Below are 16,643 nucleotides of genomic sequence, written 5' to 3'. Positions count from 1 at the left end.
TTGAAACTGAAAAGGGCCGTGGAGGTTTTCGAACGAAAGGGGAGAAAGAACAACTTGATAATTTCCGGTCTTCAGGTGAGTGACGAGGCTTCTGGAGATCGTTCCCGACTCTCTGATACCGTTTTGGACTTTTTAAAAGAACATCTTGATTTGTTGTTGGACAAGCATCAAATTAATAACATCTATTGTTTGGGTGAAGCAAGCAAGAAAATCATAAAATTAGAGTTAAATTCTTTTCTAGCAAGAGCACAGATATTGAAAAGAAAGATGAATCTGAAGAGTATCTTTATTGGTCACGATCTTACTTTCGAGGAACAGAAGGCTCATAAGATTTTTCTGCAACATCTCAGGTCAGCTCGGTTGAAGGGTCTCAATGCCAGGATTAAAAACAATTCATTGAATGTAAACGGTGAGGCTTACTCGTTTGAAAACTTGAAGGAAGACAACCCACCATACCTTTTGTTTGATCAAAAGTCCTACTCATCAGTAGGATAATAACACGACTCTACAAAAAATTTTTCGTTCTTTGTCCTAACGTTTATACTAGGATTTTCCGGTTAATTAAGCACAAAAACGAAAAGAAAATACCTTTTTTTGATATAAAGTTTGCTTTTGTGTTAATTATAGTATTAATACTCATTCTTCATTTTTTTATAATTTTTAATAATTCAAAAACCGCGCGATGAGAGTGGGGTGTTTACCCTCACAAAATGTCACTAGTGGGCACTCGAGTCATAAACAACGATAAGGTGTTGTTTACAAGCCCAGACAAACTTCAAATGTCGTCAAGAAAGTGTAAATACGATGCTGATGCATTTTGTTTTATATGTGGTCAATTTATTATGATTCGTGGCGTGAAATACGAATCGAAGACATTTCACTGAAGCCTATGGAGCATATTTTGACATTCCTGTTTGGAATCAAGACAAGCCATGGGCTCTACATGTTGCTTGTAGTTATTGTAAATGATATCGTTGAATCAGTCTCCTAAACACAGAAGCAAATTTTTTCATGCCATATATGTTTTTTCGTCTAATTTGGATCTAAACTATCGAAATTCTATGCTTTGCAGTCAAAGTCAAATTTGGTGTTGACCCGTGTAATCCATCAAGACTCGAATAACCGGGAAATCCAAACTTTCGAATCTGGTGCGATTGCTTTGGAAAACAACATTACTGAGGCTAGTGTCCGACGGGAAGGGCCGATTGCCTCCGTCTCCCAGCATAAACAATTGAAAAGGGTTGAGACAGCTGCAACTGCTATGGGCACTGGGGGGAAAACAGCTCTGCGCAGTGCTTCTACGATAAAATCACCCTTGCGTAGATAGATGAGACTGCGGAGAAGTCGGGGGATGTGTGATAGCCTGTGAGAGTTCAATATTCTGCCCGCTTCATAATTATTGTGATTTCAGCAGATTTGTGTGCGATGTGTTTTTGTTTGATTTTATATCATATGCATGAATTTGGATCTCGATATTTTCTCGTCTCCGTTTATTTCTGCCTCAATAGGATTCCAAATTTCAATCGATTGATTGATTAAACACAATTATCATTTATTGCTGCTTCCATTTTTTTTAATTTCATTATTCGCAATATTATATTATTATTTGCACCTATATAGAGTATTTTACTTTTTGTGAGAGACTTTTTGTGAGTGTGAAAACAGCAACGCTTTGTGTCAGCAACGTTTTCTTACAGGTGCTCCGTAACTCATAATCCCGAGTATGAAAATAATTCAGTGCGTTATGTGATTTCGTACATTCGATCACTATATAATGAACAATCGAAAATAAACTCTGCAATTCGAGGGTCAGGCCGTAGGAACCACACAAATGAACATAGTAATTAAGTCTAAGTGTGTTGTAGGGTATTGGACAAAAACAACAGATGGATTCTTTTAATCTATATTCGGCGACGTTTCGCAGTATTATTTCAACTGCTTCTTCAGGCGTCTATAAAATATAAAATCCTTAAGTCATTCAATACAATAACGTTTTTTAAGTCTGCTTTACGTAATATACGTTTATGATATGCCGAAGAATGCTAGAAATATGCTCAACTTTAACAAAACTAGTCCAAGAACACCTAGACGAGCTGCAAATCTGGATGAAAAAGTAGAAAATAAAAATAAATGAAACCAAATCAAAACAAGTAGACTTTACTCTGAGAAAGCAATATTGTCCTCCAATCAAACTGAACAACATAATAATTCCACAAGCCACAACAGCAAAATGCCTAGGCTTTCATCTTGACACTAGGCTAACCATATTATCAAAAAACGTAAAAAAATAGTCAAAGAAATTAACTAGCTAATTGGAAAAAAATCCAAGCTACCTCTCGAGAACAAAATATTGCTGTATAAAGCTATCATTACCCCAATATGGACATACGGGATAAAAATCTGGGGATGAGCAAGCAAATCCAGCATAGCTCTGATCCGAAGAACACAATCAAAAATTCTGCGAATGGTGGCCAACGCCCAATGGTATGTGACCAACCAGACTTTACATAAAGACCTAAACATCCCATAAGTTGAAGAAGTCATCAAGTGTAAGAGCCTAAATCACCACGCAAGAATGGAAAACCACCCAAATATCTTACTACAACCACTACTGACAAACTCCTTATCAAGATGACTACAGAGACATTGGCCAGCTGATTTAATGGAATAATGAGTTTCTCTCACTGGAGAGAATCTTTCCCCGCACTTCAAGCCACTTCATTATAATGTCAACGTATTAACTTGAAGAATATTATTCTGATTGTTAATTGTGGAGATATAAAAAAAAAAACCTTGTACGCAGATGACACAGGAATAGCGTTCAGACATCGACGCTCAGATATCATACACCAGAGACTGCAGGAAGCCATAGATGAATTACTCAAATGGTGCATCAAATGGAAAATCCAAATCAATGTAAGAAAGACTCAAGCAATATTACTGCAAAAGAGAAGATTGAGGATGGATGAAAACCTTGAAGTTGATGGAGAAGAGGTTGAATGGAGAAATGAAGCAACATACCTAGGAGTGAAGCTTGACAGAGGACTAACATGGAAAAACCACATCAAATGTGCAGTCGATAAAACAAAGGCCGCAATGAGTAGACTTTATCCACTCATGAGCAGAAGAAGTCATATGAATAAGAACATCAAGTTGACGATGATTAAAACTATCGCGCGACCACAACTCACATATGGATCGGCGGCATGGGGCTTCGCAGCCAAGACCCACATCAAGAGAATACAGGCCACTGAGAATAAACTCCTTAGAATGGCGATGGATGTACCCTGGTTCGCTAGGAACAAACAAATCTACAAGGACTTGGAATGGGAAACAGTTACAGAATTTATGAAGAGAAAGGCGGAAAGGATATACGACAAAGCCAAACAACATCCAAATGAGGAACTACGAAGATTAGTCGACTACGATCCAACAGAAAAAGCTAGAAGGTCAAGAGCCTACCACCGAAGACCGAGAGATCAGTTAAGGATTTAAATGTGACGTAATGAGAGTCCAGAAACCAGAAGAGTCAACTGGTTAATAGGCAAAATGACCGGAACCTATGAAGAAGCAGTTTAGGGTTTTTAGTGGGTCTCGAGGTTAACAGAGTGAGAATCCCCACACTGTTCCCCCTCACATTCGGCCTCAACACCGATGTGGACCTCCATATTGGTTACGGTATGAAACAGGAGGCTTGGGAGGAATTAGAAATCTCCAAGCATACGAGAGATGGACGGGAGGAACTTATTAATGTTATTTCCACAAATGTTCAGAATTTTTGATGACTGATTGATGGGATCCGTCTTGGTGGTGACAAAATATGTGTTTAACCTCAAGATTGTTATAATTTCTAGACTTTTCGAGAACTTGATATTTGGTATAATATTGATGTTTGTCGATCTGTTTGATGTGCTTTGCTAAGGTTGAACAAGCCTTCTATTATGCTTTAGCTTCTAGGATGTGAGAACCTTTTAACAATAACTTTATATACCTATGAATGATTATAACTTCCTTATAGTGGTTGAAGTCTGTAACCTGATGATGGCGAAAGCTGAAACATGTTGTTACAATGACAATCAATAAATGAAGCAATAAATTCAGTGAGGAATAAGACTTTTTTCTCTTCATCTTTTCATTTTCTTGTTTACTTTTTCTGTGTTGCATTTGCTGTAATTAGATATAATCTTCTTTTGTTGGTTTCACTGTCAGGACTAATTCCACAACCATCGCCATTCTATTTCATAGTGCCTGTATAGAAAATTAAATCAGGAGTACTATCTTCGTTCTTGTTGCTCAAAAATGTCGGTAGAGTTTCCGCTTTGGTGAACTGCTTTTTTTTCAAAAAGTTGTTGATCTGTTGGTTCTTGGCTTTGTTTTGAAGTCTCCTATTATGATAGCATATTTGCAGAGGGACGCTCTTATGAAAATACTTTCATCTATCTTTGATGAAGGGTGAATGTATACAAGGAATATATGTAATTTTTCATTTTGGAATGGAAGAGAGAAATGGGTTACTTCATTCAAAGGATTGAAGACTGCTGTTGAATTGGCTTTTCTACACTTTATGCCTAGATGACACTGCTCAAGGCTGCCACCTCTCATATTCTGTATTTGGTGTCCAAACTTTGGTAGTTGTGTCCAACTTCGGTATTGCGTGTTCTCTGAATTTTTTATTTTTGCCTCAACAAACATTGTACATGATATATTGTTATGTTCTATGAAAAGATTGATCAAGTGTTTTTTTGGGATGTAAATGATTAATGTTGTACAAAAATTCAATTGTCGACATGAACTTGACTGTTATTTTTGCTGTTGATAGGTTCAGTTGGGGAGGGACTTCTGGATCCTACATATCAAACTTTAACACAAGCTTTAGGATTGGGATGAAAATAAGTAATTTATATAAGTTTTTCAGATTAGTTGGATCACTACAAAATGTTTAGAGGTGCAACAAAATTTGAAAAATATTCGTCAGAGTTTATCCATCTGAAATGTAAAGAATTCCAGAAAATGGCCTACCGAGTGGTCCTTTATACAACACCTAGGTATGCTAAGTGAACATATTCCAATAAAATCATTCACATAGGGGGACAGCCTGTATATACATATTTTGTTATAAAATGGTTGAATTGGATTTTTCACTCATTTGTATTCGATAGAACAGTATGCAAAAAAGATTCTTTTTTTCTTCATTTATATGAATCAAACGGAAATAAAGCTAATCTTGATATGCTTATCCAATCAAATACTTATTAGTAAAATGAAGTTTACAATACTTACATATGAAAATGAAGTTATATTCAGCACACATACCAACAGAAGATCTAAACACCATAGCAAGTTCCAGAACAACCTTATGAGCAGTGATGGTGTGAAAAAATATATAACTGGTGCAAATACCATAACACATGATAAAGATGTAATAACTTTTATATGTCTCATTAAAGTATCACCAATAAACTCAGAAATATTATTGACAATGTTCATGGGGAGTAAAAATATGCCAAGCACAACAGGAGTATTTGTTGATTCCAATGTTTCAAACCAATCTTGGAACCTATCCCTTAGCGATCTTTTCAAAGGATGAAGCACAGATCCTACAAGAACTGCCCACATCAAAGGCTTCGTAAAGGGTTCTAATATAACAAAGAGAGCCCATCCTGCAGCACAACACGAAGACACCAGCAGCAATGCTACAGCATTATAAACTGCTTGTTTCAAAAGCTTATCATGGCCTTGGGGTAATCCTCCACCAATAATATTAAATATGCCCTCTAGAGGAGACCTTGTATCCATCTTTTCAAAGTTATATAAACATGCTATTTACAATCAGCGAATAATTAGTCTATTCTTTTTTCAACCTTTTTTATACACCATAGACCATAGACTTAATATATTATTATGTCTATGCCATAGACTTAATAAAGTCTATGATTAACTTTTGGTTATACCCATAGAGTCTCTGGTTGTCTCTGGTTATACCACAGAACACAAATATAAGGTTATACGGTTATACCAAAGAGGAAGGAAGTTCCTCTTTGGTTATACCATGGCAGTGGTCCGTATATACACTTTGGTTTCTTCTGGTTAGTAAGTGGGCGGTCCGTAAATGTCGAATTCCTGACAATTCAGTTCAATATATGTCACCAGAGTAACCGCTCTGGTAACTTTCGGTTACCAAATGTGTATATACCATTGAACTCTATGGGTTCAATGGTATTATGGAGAGTAGAGAGAAGGAGAACGATCGCTGCTTTGAGACCACAGATTTTTTGTCCCCTAAAATATGTACCAATAGTAGTAGTTCATGTTTTTGCCAACAGTCGCGCTGGCCATCACGAGAGTGCGAAATTTTGTTTACACAAATCAAATTGTAGTTGGCTCGTTGGCTGAGTGAACTGTTTCCCTGGTGACAGATGATAGGAATATTATTATTGTCGATTTTTGATAAGAGAACAACATATGACCATGGTGAAATGTTGAAGCGTGCGCTAGTATAAGAGTGTTTTGGCATCGAAAAGAAAAGGAGAAGAGATAAAATTTCCGAGAGCATTTTTGAGAGAAAATTGGAAAAAACCTTATCTCAAGAATCAACTCCCAATCAATTTGTGTGTCAAGAGCACTTTTGCGATGAAGATAGCAAAAAGATGATGGATTCATTATAAACGAAATCGAAATTGTCATCCGTCGTGAGAAGTTGACTCTTCTGAATAAGAATATTTAACCAATAAAACTACATGGTTCAGAAGTAAATATTCTTGAAGAATTTTGTTGGCATAACATACTATATGGTTTATATCGATTCTCAGCTGAGTATTGGCAAAAGAATCTACTCTAATACCTAAGTGATAAATCTGAGACTGCTACCTTTTGTTGTCTTGATGTGTACTACTCCTCACTACGGATTTATATAATTTTGAAGATTAGTAAACCAACTAACATAGCTGCTTTCAATAAACAATGATAAACAAAAGTAGGTACAATTTTTTTGATCAGTGATTTCTTTTGAATTTCATTGATTTCGACTTGCATTTTATTGCATATAATTCAGAGAACTCATATTCAATATAGATTTGAAGAAAGGTATTTGAAAAATCATCAGAAAAACCACGATGACACATAACCTTAAATAAAATGAAGGCTGTTCATTTCAAATTGACGCTTGAATCCCCACTCCTTATCGATACCCGTTGTAATCGCAGCGACACCTATTTTCCCCGTTTTTGGAGACACATTTTTAGTTCGGCGATCGTTCTCCTTCTCTCTACTCTCCATAAATGGTATATACGGACCATACGCCATAAAAGGGTTATACCACAGAACACTAATTTACGATAGAACCAAAGAGTATCAACAAGAGGATTCACTCTACCATTTTGGCCGGTTGCGTTTTAATGCCCTTGAATGTTCCCTGGTTTAGTGGAGGGACGAAAACGATAGCAGATGTTCGTTCTGTTCGCAACTCCCAATCTGATTGGACGCCCAGATTCTCGTTTGACTGTAGTGAATCTGAGCGCAGTATTGCTGGCGCGTAGCGTCTCCCCACTTCAAGGTTAAAATTCCATGCATTTCGATCTTCCCTTGTAAATCGGCAAAGTGAAACCTCTTGTTGTTACTCAGAGATATATATCTCTGTTGTTACTCTTTGATAGAACGAAGCAAATGACATGGTGGCGCCGCCACGAAACTGATCCCATATCCCCGATTTTTTGAAATGTTGATGCTTGCAAAAAGTGACAAGTGCACACACCAGTGACAGACATCTTAGCAGCGCCATAGACATAGAGACATGTCTATGAGCAGCGCCAATATCTTATGACATAAATAGAGAGATATGGAAGCATCCTTAACGTCATGCGGTAATAACGTCAAGCGCTAATAACGTTACGACGCATGCGTATTTCCATTTTCAGAATAGCGGGCGGTATTAACGTTACCGCATGCCGTAATTTGCGGGTGGATAACGTTGAACGTTATCGTAATTTACGTTGTTTTCTTGCCTTGCGCATTACTATTTTTCCGTTTGTTTTGACAGAAGTAGGTTATGTTATGAAAAAGGGGCCTCTTAATCGACATTGAATCGAATTTTTTATAAGAGCAGAAGAGACTAAATGAGTTCCTCAAGAATAATCTAATAACCAAAGGTAAAAGTGTATATCTTCAATTAATGGGTCACATGAAAGGAAGAGTCGAATGAAAATAGAAATTTTCATCCTAGTGTTTAATTCTGAGTACCTATTTCAATCCCATATTGTTGATTATGAACTATGTAACTTGTTTTCAATAGGAAATAAAAGGGTTCAATTCGAGATTTTTTTATTAAGACTCATAAAAGTAGAAACATCTAGATTGGACATTGGCTTATAGGTTAATGGCAGTAAAGCATTACACAAATAATTCTACGTTATCTCTACATATCCTCCAGATGATATTCCAATTTTTTCTTAGTAACTATAGTGGCCACTTAAAGGTCCATGTCTATTTTAAAATCATGAAAGCATCACTGTGAACAGGTATTTTTCAATACAGTTTAATCCACCTCCACAAACAAAAATTCCTGTAGATATGCATCCATATAAACGCACATTATTCACAAAAACAGCATAAAATCAACCCAAAATGCATAACCTATCGACAACAAACTTTGACATTTACCGATCATCTGTTGCTTACGCTAATAACGTAAATTCGTATCTTCCATACGACTAAAATCTGAGCCAGATAGCGCAAGACATTATTCCATTACCGCATGACGTTATTAACGTACGTTCGCGTTATACGCTTCTTCCATATCTCTGTAATAATAATAAATAATAGAGCTACTACGATACTGTTCACATCAATGTTAATGTCAAGCGTATTGTTAATGATAATGATAAATATTTCTTAAATTTATTATTATTTAAGCGTTAACATCGTAGCTCATTTTTAACATTACCATTACCATTAACATCATTGTGAATTGGCACTTATGGCCTGTTTTGGTTCGCTTTTAGGGTGGTTCTAGACCGGTTCAAAACAGTCGCATATTTATTTATTCAGCGTAAGCTCGCGCGTAGCATGCGTGTAGCTTCCCACACCTTTGCTGCTCCACTACTTTGAACCGATTCAGAACCGCCTCAAGTGCGAACCAAAACAAAGCTTATAGGCGTTTTCGGAAACTTACCCGGGTTCATACGATCCCTAACCCTTGCGTTCGTTTACCTAACCCGAACATCCAACCCGTGTTCGGAAAGTACGGTGCTGCTAACTCGATCACTAACTCGGGTTGTTTTACCGTAACCCTACACAAAAGCAGGGTCGTCCGAATCGCTAGAGTCACCGCATGCGCACTGCAGTTTAGTTTTGTATCTGAAAAACGCGGGAATAAGCTTTCTACTCTTATTCTCAATATTTATGGAAATAGAAGAGAATTCGGCTCAATGTGAAATGTGTAGTTTCATTAGCTAATTCCACTATAGCTGCAATTTTCTTCTTGCTCCTAATTTTGATAAATAGATATTGATATTGATCACACTACAAATTTTAAGATATGGCAAACGCCAATGTATTCAAGCTAAGCATCAGAAAATCCAATTATTAATTGGGAACAGGAACCCAGAAAAACTGACTGGGAATAAAATCATTCCATATTTTGTTATTTATTTATTTATTCTTGAAAATTACAACGCTCAAACTAGCAGCCCCTCCCAATTTCGGTAAAATCTTGGTTATTGTTTTCTTGAGGTCCTGGGGAATTGCAGATTCTAGGATGATCCAATCCCCAAGAAAACTTCCAGATCTTTACATTTCAACGATCTATTATTGACGAAACGCTTAAGTTTTTATGAATTTCTTGCTTGTTCCTGGAGCATCAAGAATCTTGTGTATCCAATAATCCCAGAACTGTCTCTGGTAATCTAATGTAAACAGGCTCTGTATCGTGTATAAATATTCATCCATGAAATGAAGTTCCAATAGGAATATAAAATTTCTCCGCAAGATTGCAAGAAGATTCTTTTTCTTATAAACTCTGTTTCTGCATCAATAAAATGTGTAAAGTTTATAATAAATTTGAATGACGTTTTGGTTATGTTATTCTCACGACTGACACTTCCAAATCCTAACCTGATAAGTTCGTGAACTTAGAACCGGGTCAGTAATCCGAGAAGATCCGTCACGTGACCTCAATGGATCGAGTTAGTAACCCTGAGTAAGTTTCCGAAAACGCCTATAAGGCGTGTATGAGTCTATGGTTGTCTCTTGGCCTTTGGGGTTAGGTTAGGTTCAAGCATAAGCACAGTCCGTGGTTTTTTAACTGAAAAGAAAGTATAATGAAATTATTCAGAACCTTTTTTCAGTCAGATTTAAGATACTTCTCCACTAAAAAACTCCTACTTGATGTAGATGTAAATAAAATTAGAAATATAGGAATTTTAGCACATATAGATGCAGGTTAGTTAAAAGTCATGGTATTAGTTTGAATTTTCGGAGACTTATGTTCAGCATTTATGATGTTTGGAAATTTTCTTGTTATTCGTTAAATTAAGAAGATTGCATGTTTGTTGAATAATTGATCAATTTTGGATGAACTGAATCATTTAGAGGTTAGGTTAAGTACAGTATAAAATAATTCTTACATGAAAATATAATTAGTAGATATAAATGAAATGAATTAACGATTAGGTAATTTAAAAACCGTGATGATATCCGTAGATTGAGACTAATACCATTCGATTCCTTATATAAAGTTCTTTCTATTGAAAATTATCTGAGGTGGGATGAGGGTGTTATTTTCAGATATTAATGGAACGAATAAAAGATTGGGTTTAGTTATTCGAGCTCTGAACAGAGAAATATTACAATTCGATGGATTTATGTGAAATATTCGCAATTTTCATAAGAACTTTAAAAAATCATATCTTGTAAACTATTTATAAGTCTCCCATTTTCTCATACAATACTACAATATTATCTAAGAAAAAATCGACTTCAAAATCAGAGGTGGACACTAAAGTTAACTTTTACCAAAATAATCATCAAAATTGGAGAAATGGCATATATCACTTTCAACAAACATAACTCTAGGCAAGACGACAACCACAGAGAGGATGCTTTTCTATAGCGGTACCATAAATCAGATGGGTGAAGTACATCATGGAAATACAGTAACAGATTATATGACTCAGGAAAGGGAAAGAGGAATAACCATTACTTCAGCTGCTGTTACGTTTTTTTGGAGAAGTCATCAATTTAATCTGATAGACACACCTGGACACATTGATTTTACCATGGAAGTTGAGCAGTCATTGAATGTGTTAGATGGGGCTGTCTTCATTCTAGATGCTTCAGCTGGTAAATAGTTTCCAAAATATAGTACCAAGGATGAATTTGCTTGATTCCAAGTCTTTTGAAAGATGCCTTATTTAACAGGTGTGAATACAGCGGCCAAAGAAAGCAGACCAAATCTCCGGAAACACCCGAACGCTGACGCCAGTGGCGTACAGACTTATTCAGTTTGCATCATAAGATTTCCGATGTATGATGGGAGACACAGTTCAATTATCAGTATATTGAAGACTTCAAATCTTCAATCGTTTTTTCAGATTGAATCTGATATTGAACGTACATATCGGATAGGTACATTGAAATTTCTGCCCTCCAATTCCAATATCGTATTTCATATGAAAACGTGAATCTTGCTTCATGAAAATTATACTTAATATTCCTTAGAGCGAAAGCATCAAATGTTGATTAAAAAAATTGACTTTGGATGGGGCTCTGGGTTGGGTTCGGAATCAACGTCGAATCATCGCCCGTTGTGCGTCCGACGTCTGAAACGCTTGTTCTATTGGTTGACGGATCGTTTAAGCCCCGTTAAAGAGCGGGTTGGGCAACGTTCGACGTTGATTTCGAACACAACCCTGGTGTTGAATTTTCAACCCTTAGTATTAAAAATTCGTATTTCATATGAAAACGTGAATCCTGCATCTTAAAACTCATATTAAATATTCTTTAGGGCGATAGCATCAAATATTGATCAAAAAAATTGACTTTGCATAGGGCTCTGGGGCCCTATTGAACTTTCAACCCTTAACATTGAAAATTCATATTTCATAGGAAAACGTGAATCCTGCATCATAAAAATCATAGTTAATATTCTTTACTTTTTACTTGACGCTTCCTTGCGGCGGAGCGGTTAGGCAAGAATGCTGTGAAGCGTGGTAAGCGTTTTTCAGGTAGGAAGTCTACCTACTCAGTTTCAGCCTGGTGATCTAGTTTTGTTGCGTGCGTATGTTGCTTTCTCTGCAATCAAAGCGGAGATAAAGAAGTTTTTGCTTTTGTTTGTGGGACCTTATAGGATAAAGAAACAGATTCGTGTTCATACTTATCTATTGTGTGATGAAAGTAATGTTAACAAGGAGCGAGAGATTTTTCATGTCTCCCATGTGAAACCTTACATTCTACCAGCTCCTGATTCGCGAGTTCGCTGGCTCAAAAGCTTGGGAGGCAAGATGTACCGAAACCCATTTGATCAAATAAGTTAAAATTATTATAGTCCTTGTGTCATAGGCACCCAGTATTTATATGCGGTGTGTGTTGTGTTGCCTGCCGCCGAGCGATGATATTGCGCCTCTGCTTTACAGTTTGGCTTGTGCGTTTGTTTCTTTTTTTTGTGTTTCTTATCTGCATCGCATCGCATGCGAATGAGAGAATTATTAGGGAGAAATAATACGCTTTGCTTGTAATGAAGGTTGATTTCTTGAGCGTGAACCAGGAAGAATATAACCGATTATCATAGATTTTGAAAGTCATTTGAGATTGGATTCAGGTCATTCTTTTAGGTATGTTAATGAGACGTTGAATTTCCTTTTTTGATTCTGTTAGTCTTTTAGAAATAAATCTTAATCGAACATTATTGAATTCCTTCATACTTTTGGCCAACTCCGACGACCCTGAATAGCATTACAGTACAGGTTTTCATATGAAATGCGAATTTTCAATGTTATGGGTTGAAAATTCAACACCAGAGCCCCATCCGAAGTCAATATTTTTTCAACATTTGATGTTTTCCACCTAAGGAATATTAAGTATAATTTTCATGATGCAGGATTCACGTTTTCATATGAAATACGATATTGGAATTGGAGGGTAGTAATTTCAATCCGATTCGAACGATCAATATCCGATTCAATCTGAAAAAACAACGATTGAAGATTTGAAGTCTTCAATATACTGATAATTGAACTGTGTCTCCCATTATACATCGAATTCTTATGATGCAAACTGAATCAGCCTGTACGCCACTGGCGTCAGCGTTCGGGTGTTTCTGGAGATTTGGTCTGCTATCTTTGGCCGCTGTATTCACACCGGTCCATATTTAGCCATATACAGGGTGATTCATTTAGGGTGGTGACAAAAATTGATAAAATGCCAATATCTTCAGTATAACAAAAGATATGGGTTTTGTTGGTCAATAAGTGATTCTATTTGGCATTCTGTTAGTATGTTATAGTTATAGCATTGCATTTGAAATTTCCCACAAACAAAATGATGAATATGTAAGGTGCCACATATGATGCCCTCTAGTTTCCAATTCAAACATTCAATATTTTAATGAACTTTTTAGGGTTTTCACTCCCAATCTCTGAAACAAAATCAATTAAAAATGAAATCGACGATTTGCTCCTGCGTAAATTCTTGCACTAATTTGTCAGGAGCAAATTAACTAGAAAAAATTGTTGCCTGACAATGAACTGAAAATAAATAAAGTTGAAATTATAATTTTAAGTGTTAAGGTTTCGGAGTCTATATCAGACCCCTTCATCAGACGAAAAAACCTATCTTCGAAAAACTTCTGAATTGTGGCCACAATTCTTTTTTCGAGAAACTAATAATGCCATCAACTGCATTCCTCTATCTTCTTTTGTTTTCGAGTTATAGGCCAACATTTAATTTTCAACTTTGGTCATTATCTCCCTTTCTGTTTGTGCTAGGATGTTGAAATGAAAACATTATACAGACACTTTTTTGCTAGCAAGCCAGTGTCGTACAATGATTTTTTCTAAAATGTATATTTGCCAAGCTATAACATGAAGATGTGTTTTTTTCTTATGAAAACAGTAGTTTAAAATGACTTAGAAAGACAGAGGGCGATATATGATATATTTCTGAAACGGGAAAAAAATGGCGATTCTTTTTAAGTCATTTCAAACTACTGTTTTCATAAGAAAAAACACAACTTCATGTTATAGCCCAGCAAAAAGACCTGTAGGAAAAAATTAGAGTACGCCAGTGGATTGCTATCAAAAAAGTGTCTGTATAATGTTTGCATTTTAACATAATAGCACAAACAGAAACGGAGATAATGACTAAAATTGAAATCGCCCAAATTTAAATTGTGGCCTAAACTCAAAAACAAAAGAAGATAGAGGAATGCAGTTGATGGCATTATTAGTTTCTCGAAAAAAGACGACATAAATGGCACATTCATTTTCCTCTATCTGGTTGGGTTAAAAAGTTGTGGTTCAGGTATCACCAATGTTGCCCACCCTGTATAAGAAAAGCACAAATAAACACAAAGAAATCAAGTTAAAATCACTCAGAGAGATACGCCTTGTATGACAGTGTATAAATATAAATGTAGAATTTTAAAATTAAAACAATCAATAGATATAATTTAAAAGGAAAAACAAACTTGAAAAGTCACGATATATATAATCTTGAAGCAGATCAGTACCACGTAAAAGATTCGTTTGAGATTTCTGAATTCATAAAAAATCAAAAAATACCCGACGGATATATTCTAGTATCGCTGGACGTCATATCACTGTATACGAACATCCCAACAGAATTGAAAACGGAAATCATCACGGAAGGATGGAATAACATCAAGGAAGAAATCTTTTAGAACCTTGAGGAATTTCTGCATCTTTTTGAATTCTCATTGAGCAATAACTATTTTCAACACAGTAATTCATATTTCAAACAAACTCATGGCTTAGGAATGGGAAACTGTATGTCATCCGTCTGTGCCCATTTAGCTATGTCGAAATTGCAAAAAAAATCGCATCCCGCTATTACCATTTGAACCGCCCTTTTTCAAAAGGTACTTAGATGACATCATCACCGCTGTTCCAAGGGACAAAAGGGATTTCATCCTCAATATCTTTAATGGGTTCCATCAGAGACAGCAGTTCACCATAGAGGAGGAAACTAACAGCATATCTTTTCTTGACTGGTTATCTGGTTATAAGAAAACCAGATGGAACATTGATCATCGACTGGTTCTACAAACCAACATTCTCGGAAAGATTTCTAAACTTTCATTCTAATCACTCAATTAGTCAAAAGGCCAACATTATCCAAAACTTAAAATTGAGAGCAACCAATCTTTCAAGTCCGGAATTCCATAAGAAAAATTATCAGTACATGATAGAGATTTCCCAAAAAAGTCACTACCCACCCTCACTAATAAAGAAAATCATGCGAAGCAATAACACGCACACACCTGAACCAATTAAGCGGTGAACACATATGAGCGGCCGCGGCCACGATCACGATCACGATCGTGACAACCGCGACTGAACCCCGCTATATCGCTGAACAGATCGTGATATTATGTGCGGAATACAATTTGCATGGGACGAGTTCGATCGTTTCTCGATCGTGAACGTGATCGCGGCCGCGGCCGCTCATATGTGTTAAGCGGTGAACACATATGAGCGGCCGCGGCCACGATCACGATCGAGAAGCGTCCCATGCAAATGTCATATTCCGCACATAATATCACGATCTATTCAGCAATATAGCGGCGTTCAGTCGGGATGTCTCACGATCGTGATCGTGATCGCGGCCGCGGCCGCTCATATGTGTTCACCGCTTTATGTGTTCACCGCTTTATTTCATCTGACTCCCCATCAACAATAAAATATTTCAAAATTCCATACGTTACAGGCTTGTCCGAAAGATAGAGATCCACACTTCAAAAGGAAATGTCAGATATTAAAATATGTAATTCTAAAACCGGAAAACAACATCTACGGGAGTTTTTTCACGAAATTAAAATCAAAAATATCCTTGGATCAACGAAGCGACGTGGTTTATAAAATTCCGTGTTCCAATTGCGGAGACTGTTACATAGGTAAAACCACAGCTCTCTCAAACACAGAGCCATGAACACTATGTCGCAACACCGCAAATAGCTTGTAACCAAGGCCGACTTTAGGCCGCAGTGAGTGCGCTATAGGAGCGCGATTTTCGAATACATTTCAATTAGTACTCTAAAAATCGTCTCAAATTTAATAAAATATCTATAAGACACTATCCTAAGCCATATTTGGTCAAATAATTGGATTGACTCATCATATTATGATTCGAGAACAAGTTAATGAAAATAATTTGATCTGTATAACAGTACCAAGAATGAATGATGAATACAATAATTGTGACAATATTGCATATTTCAAACCCTATTTATCGTTCAGCAAGAACCAACAAAAAGATGTGGTCTCATCCCTTCCCACAAAATTGTGTAAATGAACTCATGAGTCCAAATATTATAAATGAGTTAAGAGTTAAGGAGGTATGAGCAAAAACTGCGAAGAACTGTCCGTTGAATAAATTTTCTCACACAAAAAAACAAAACTGAAATAGAATTGTCC

The 16,643-nt window shown here is 36.4% G+C and overlaps 2 protein-coding genes across 2 annotated transcripts in view; one reads left to right on the top strand and one right to left on the bottom strand.

Annotated features, from left to right (window-relative positions):
* Positions 1-5,890, bottom strand: part of LOC123308358 (transmembrane protein 245) — a 208,975-nt gene extending 203,085 nt beyond the window's left edge. Inside the window, exon 1 of the mRNA XM_044890978.1 lies at positions 5,281-5,890. Coding sequence (XP_044746913.1) covers positions 5,281-5,796 — 516 coding nt within the window. The 5' untranslated portion in view covers positions 5,797-5,890. The remainder of the gene's footprint in view (positions 1-5,280) is intronic.
* A 4,340-nt stretch (positions 5,891-10,230) lies between these two features.
* Positions 10,231-16,643, top strand: part of LOC123308569 (ribosome-releasing factor 2, mitochondrial) — a 226,114-nt gene continuing 219,701 nt past the window's right edge. Inside the window, exons 1-2 of the mRNA XM_044891290.1 lie at positions 10,231-10,434; positions 11,068-11,334. Of these exons, the coding sequence (XP_044747225.1) occupies positions 10,314-10,434; positions 11,068-11,334 (388 nt within the window). The 5' untranslated portion in view covers positions 10,231-10,313. The remainder of the gene's footprint in view (positions 10,435-11,067; positions 11,335-16,643) is intronic.

The sequence above is a fragment of the Coccinella septempunctata genome, chromosome 2 (genome assembly GCF_907165205.1).
Source record: "Coccinella septempunctata chromosome 2, icCocSept1.1, whole genome shotgun sequence".
Classification (NCBI taxonomy): Eukaryota; Metazoa; Arthropoda; class Insecta; order Coleoptera; family Coccinellidae; genus Coccinella; species Coccinella septempunctata.
This window is presented reverse-complemented; position numbering and strand designations above follow the sequence as displayed.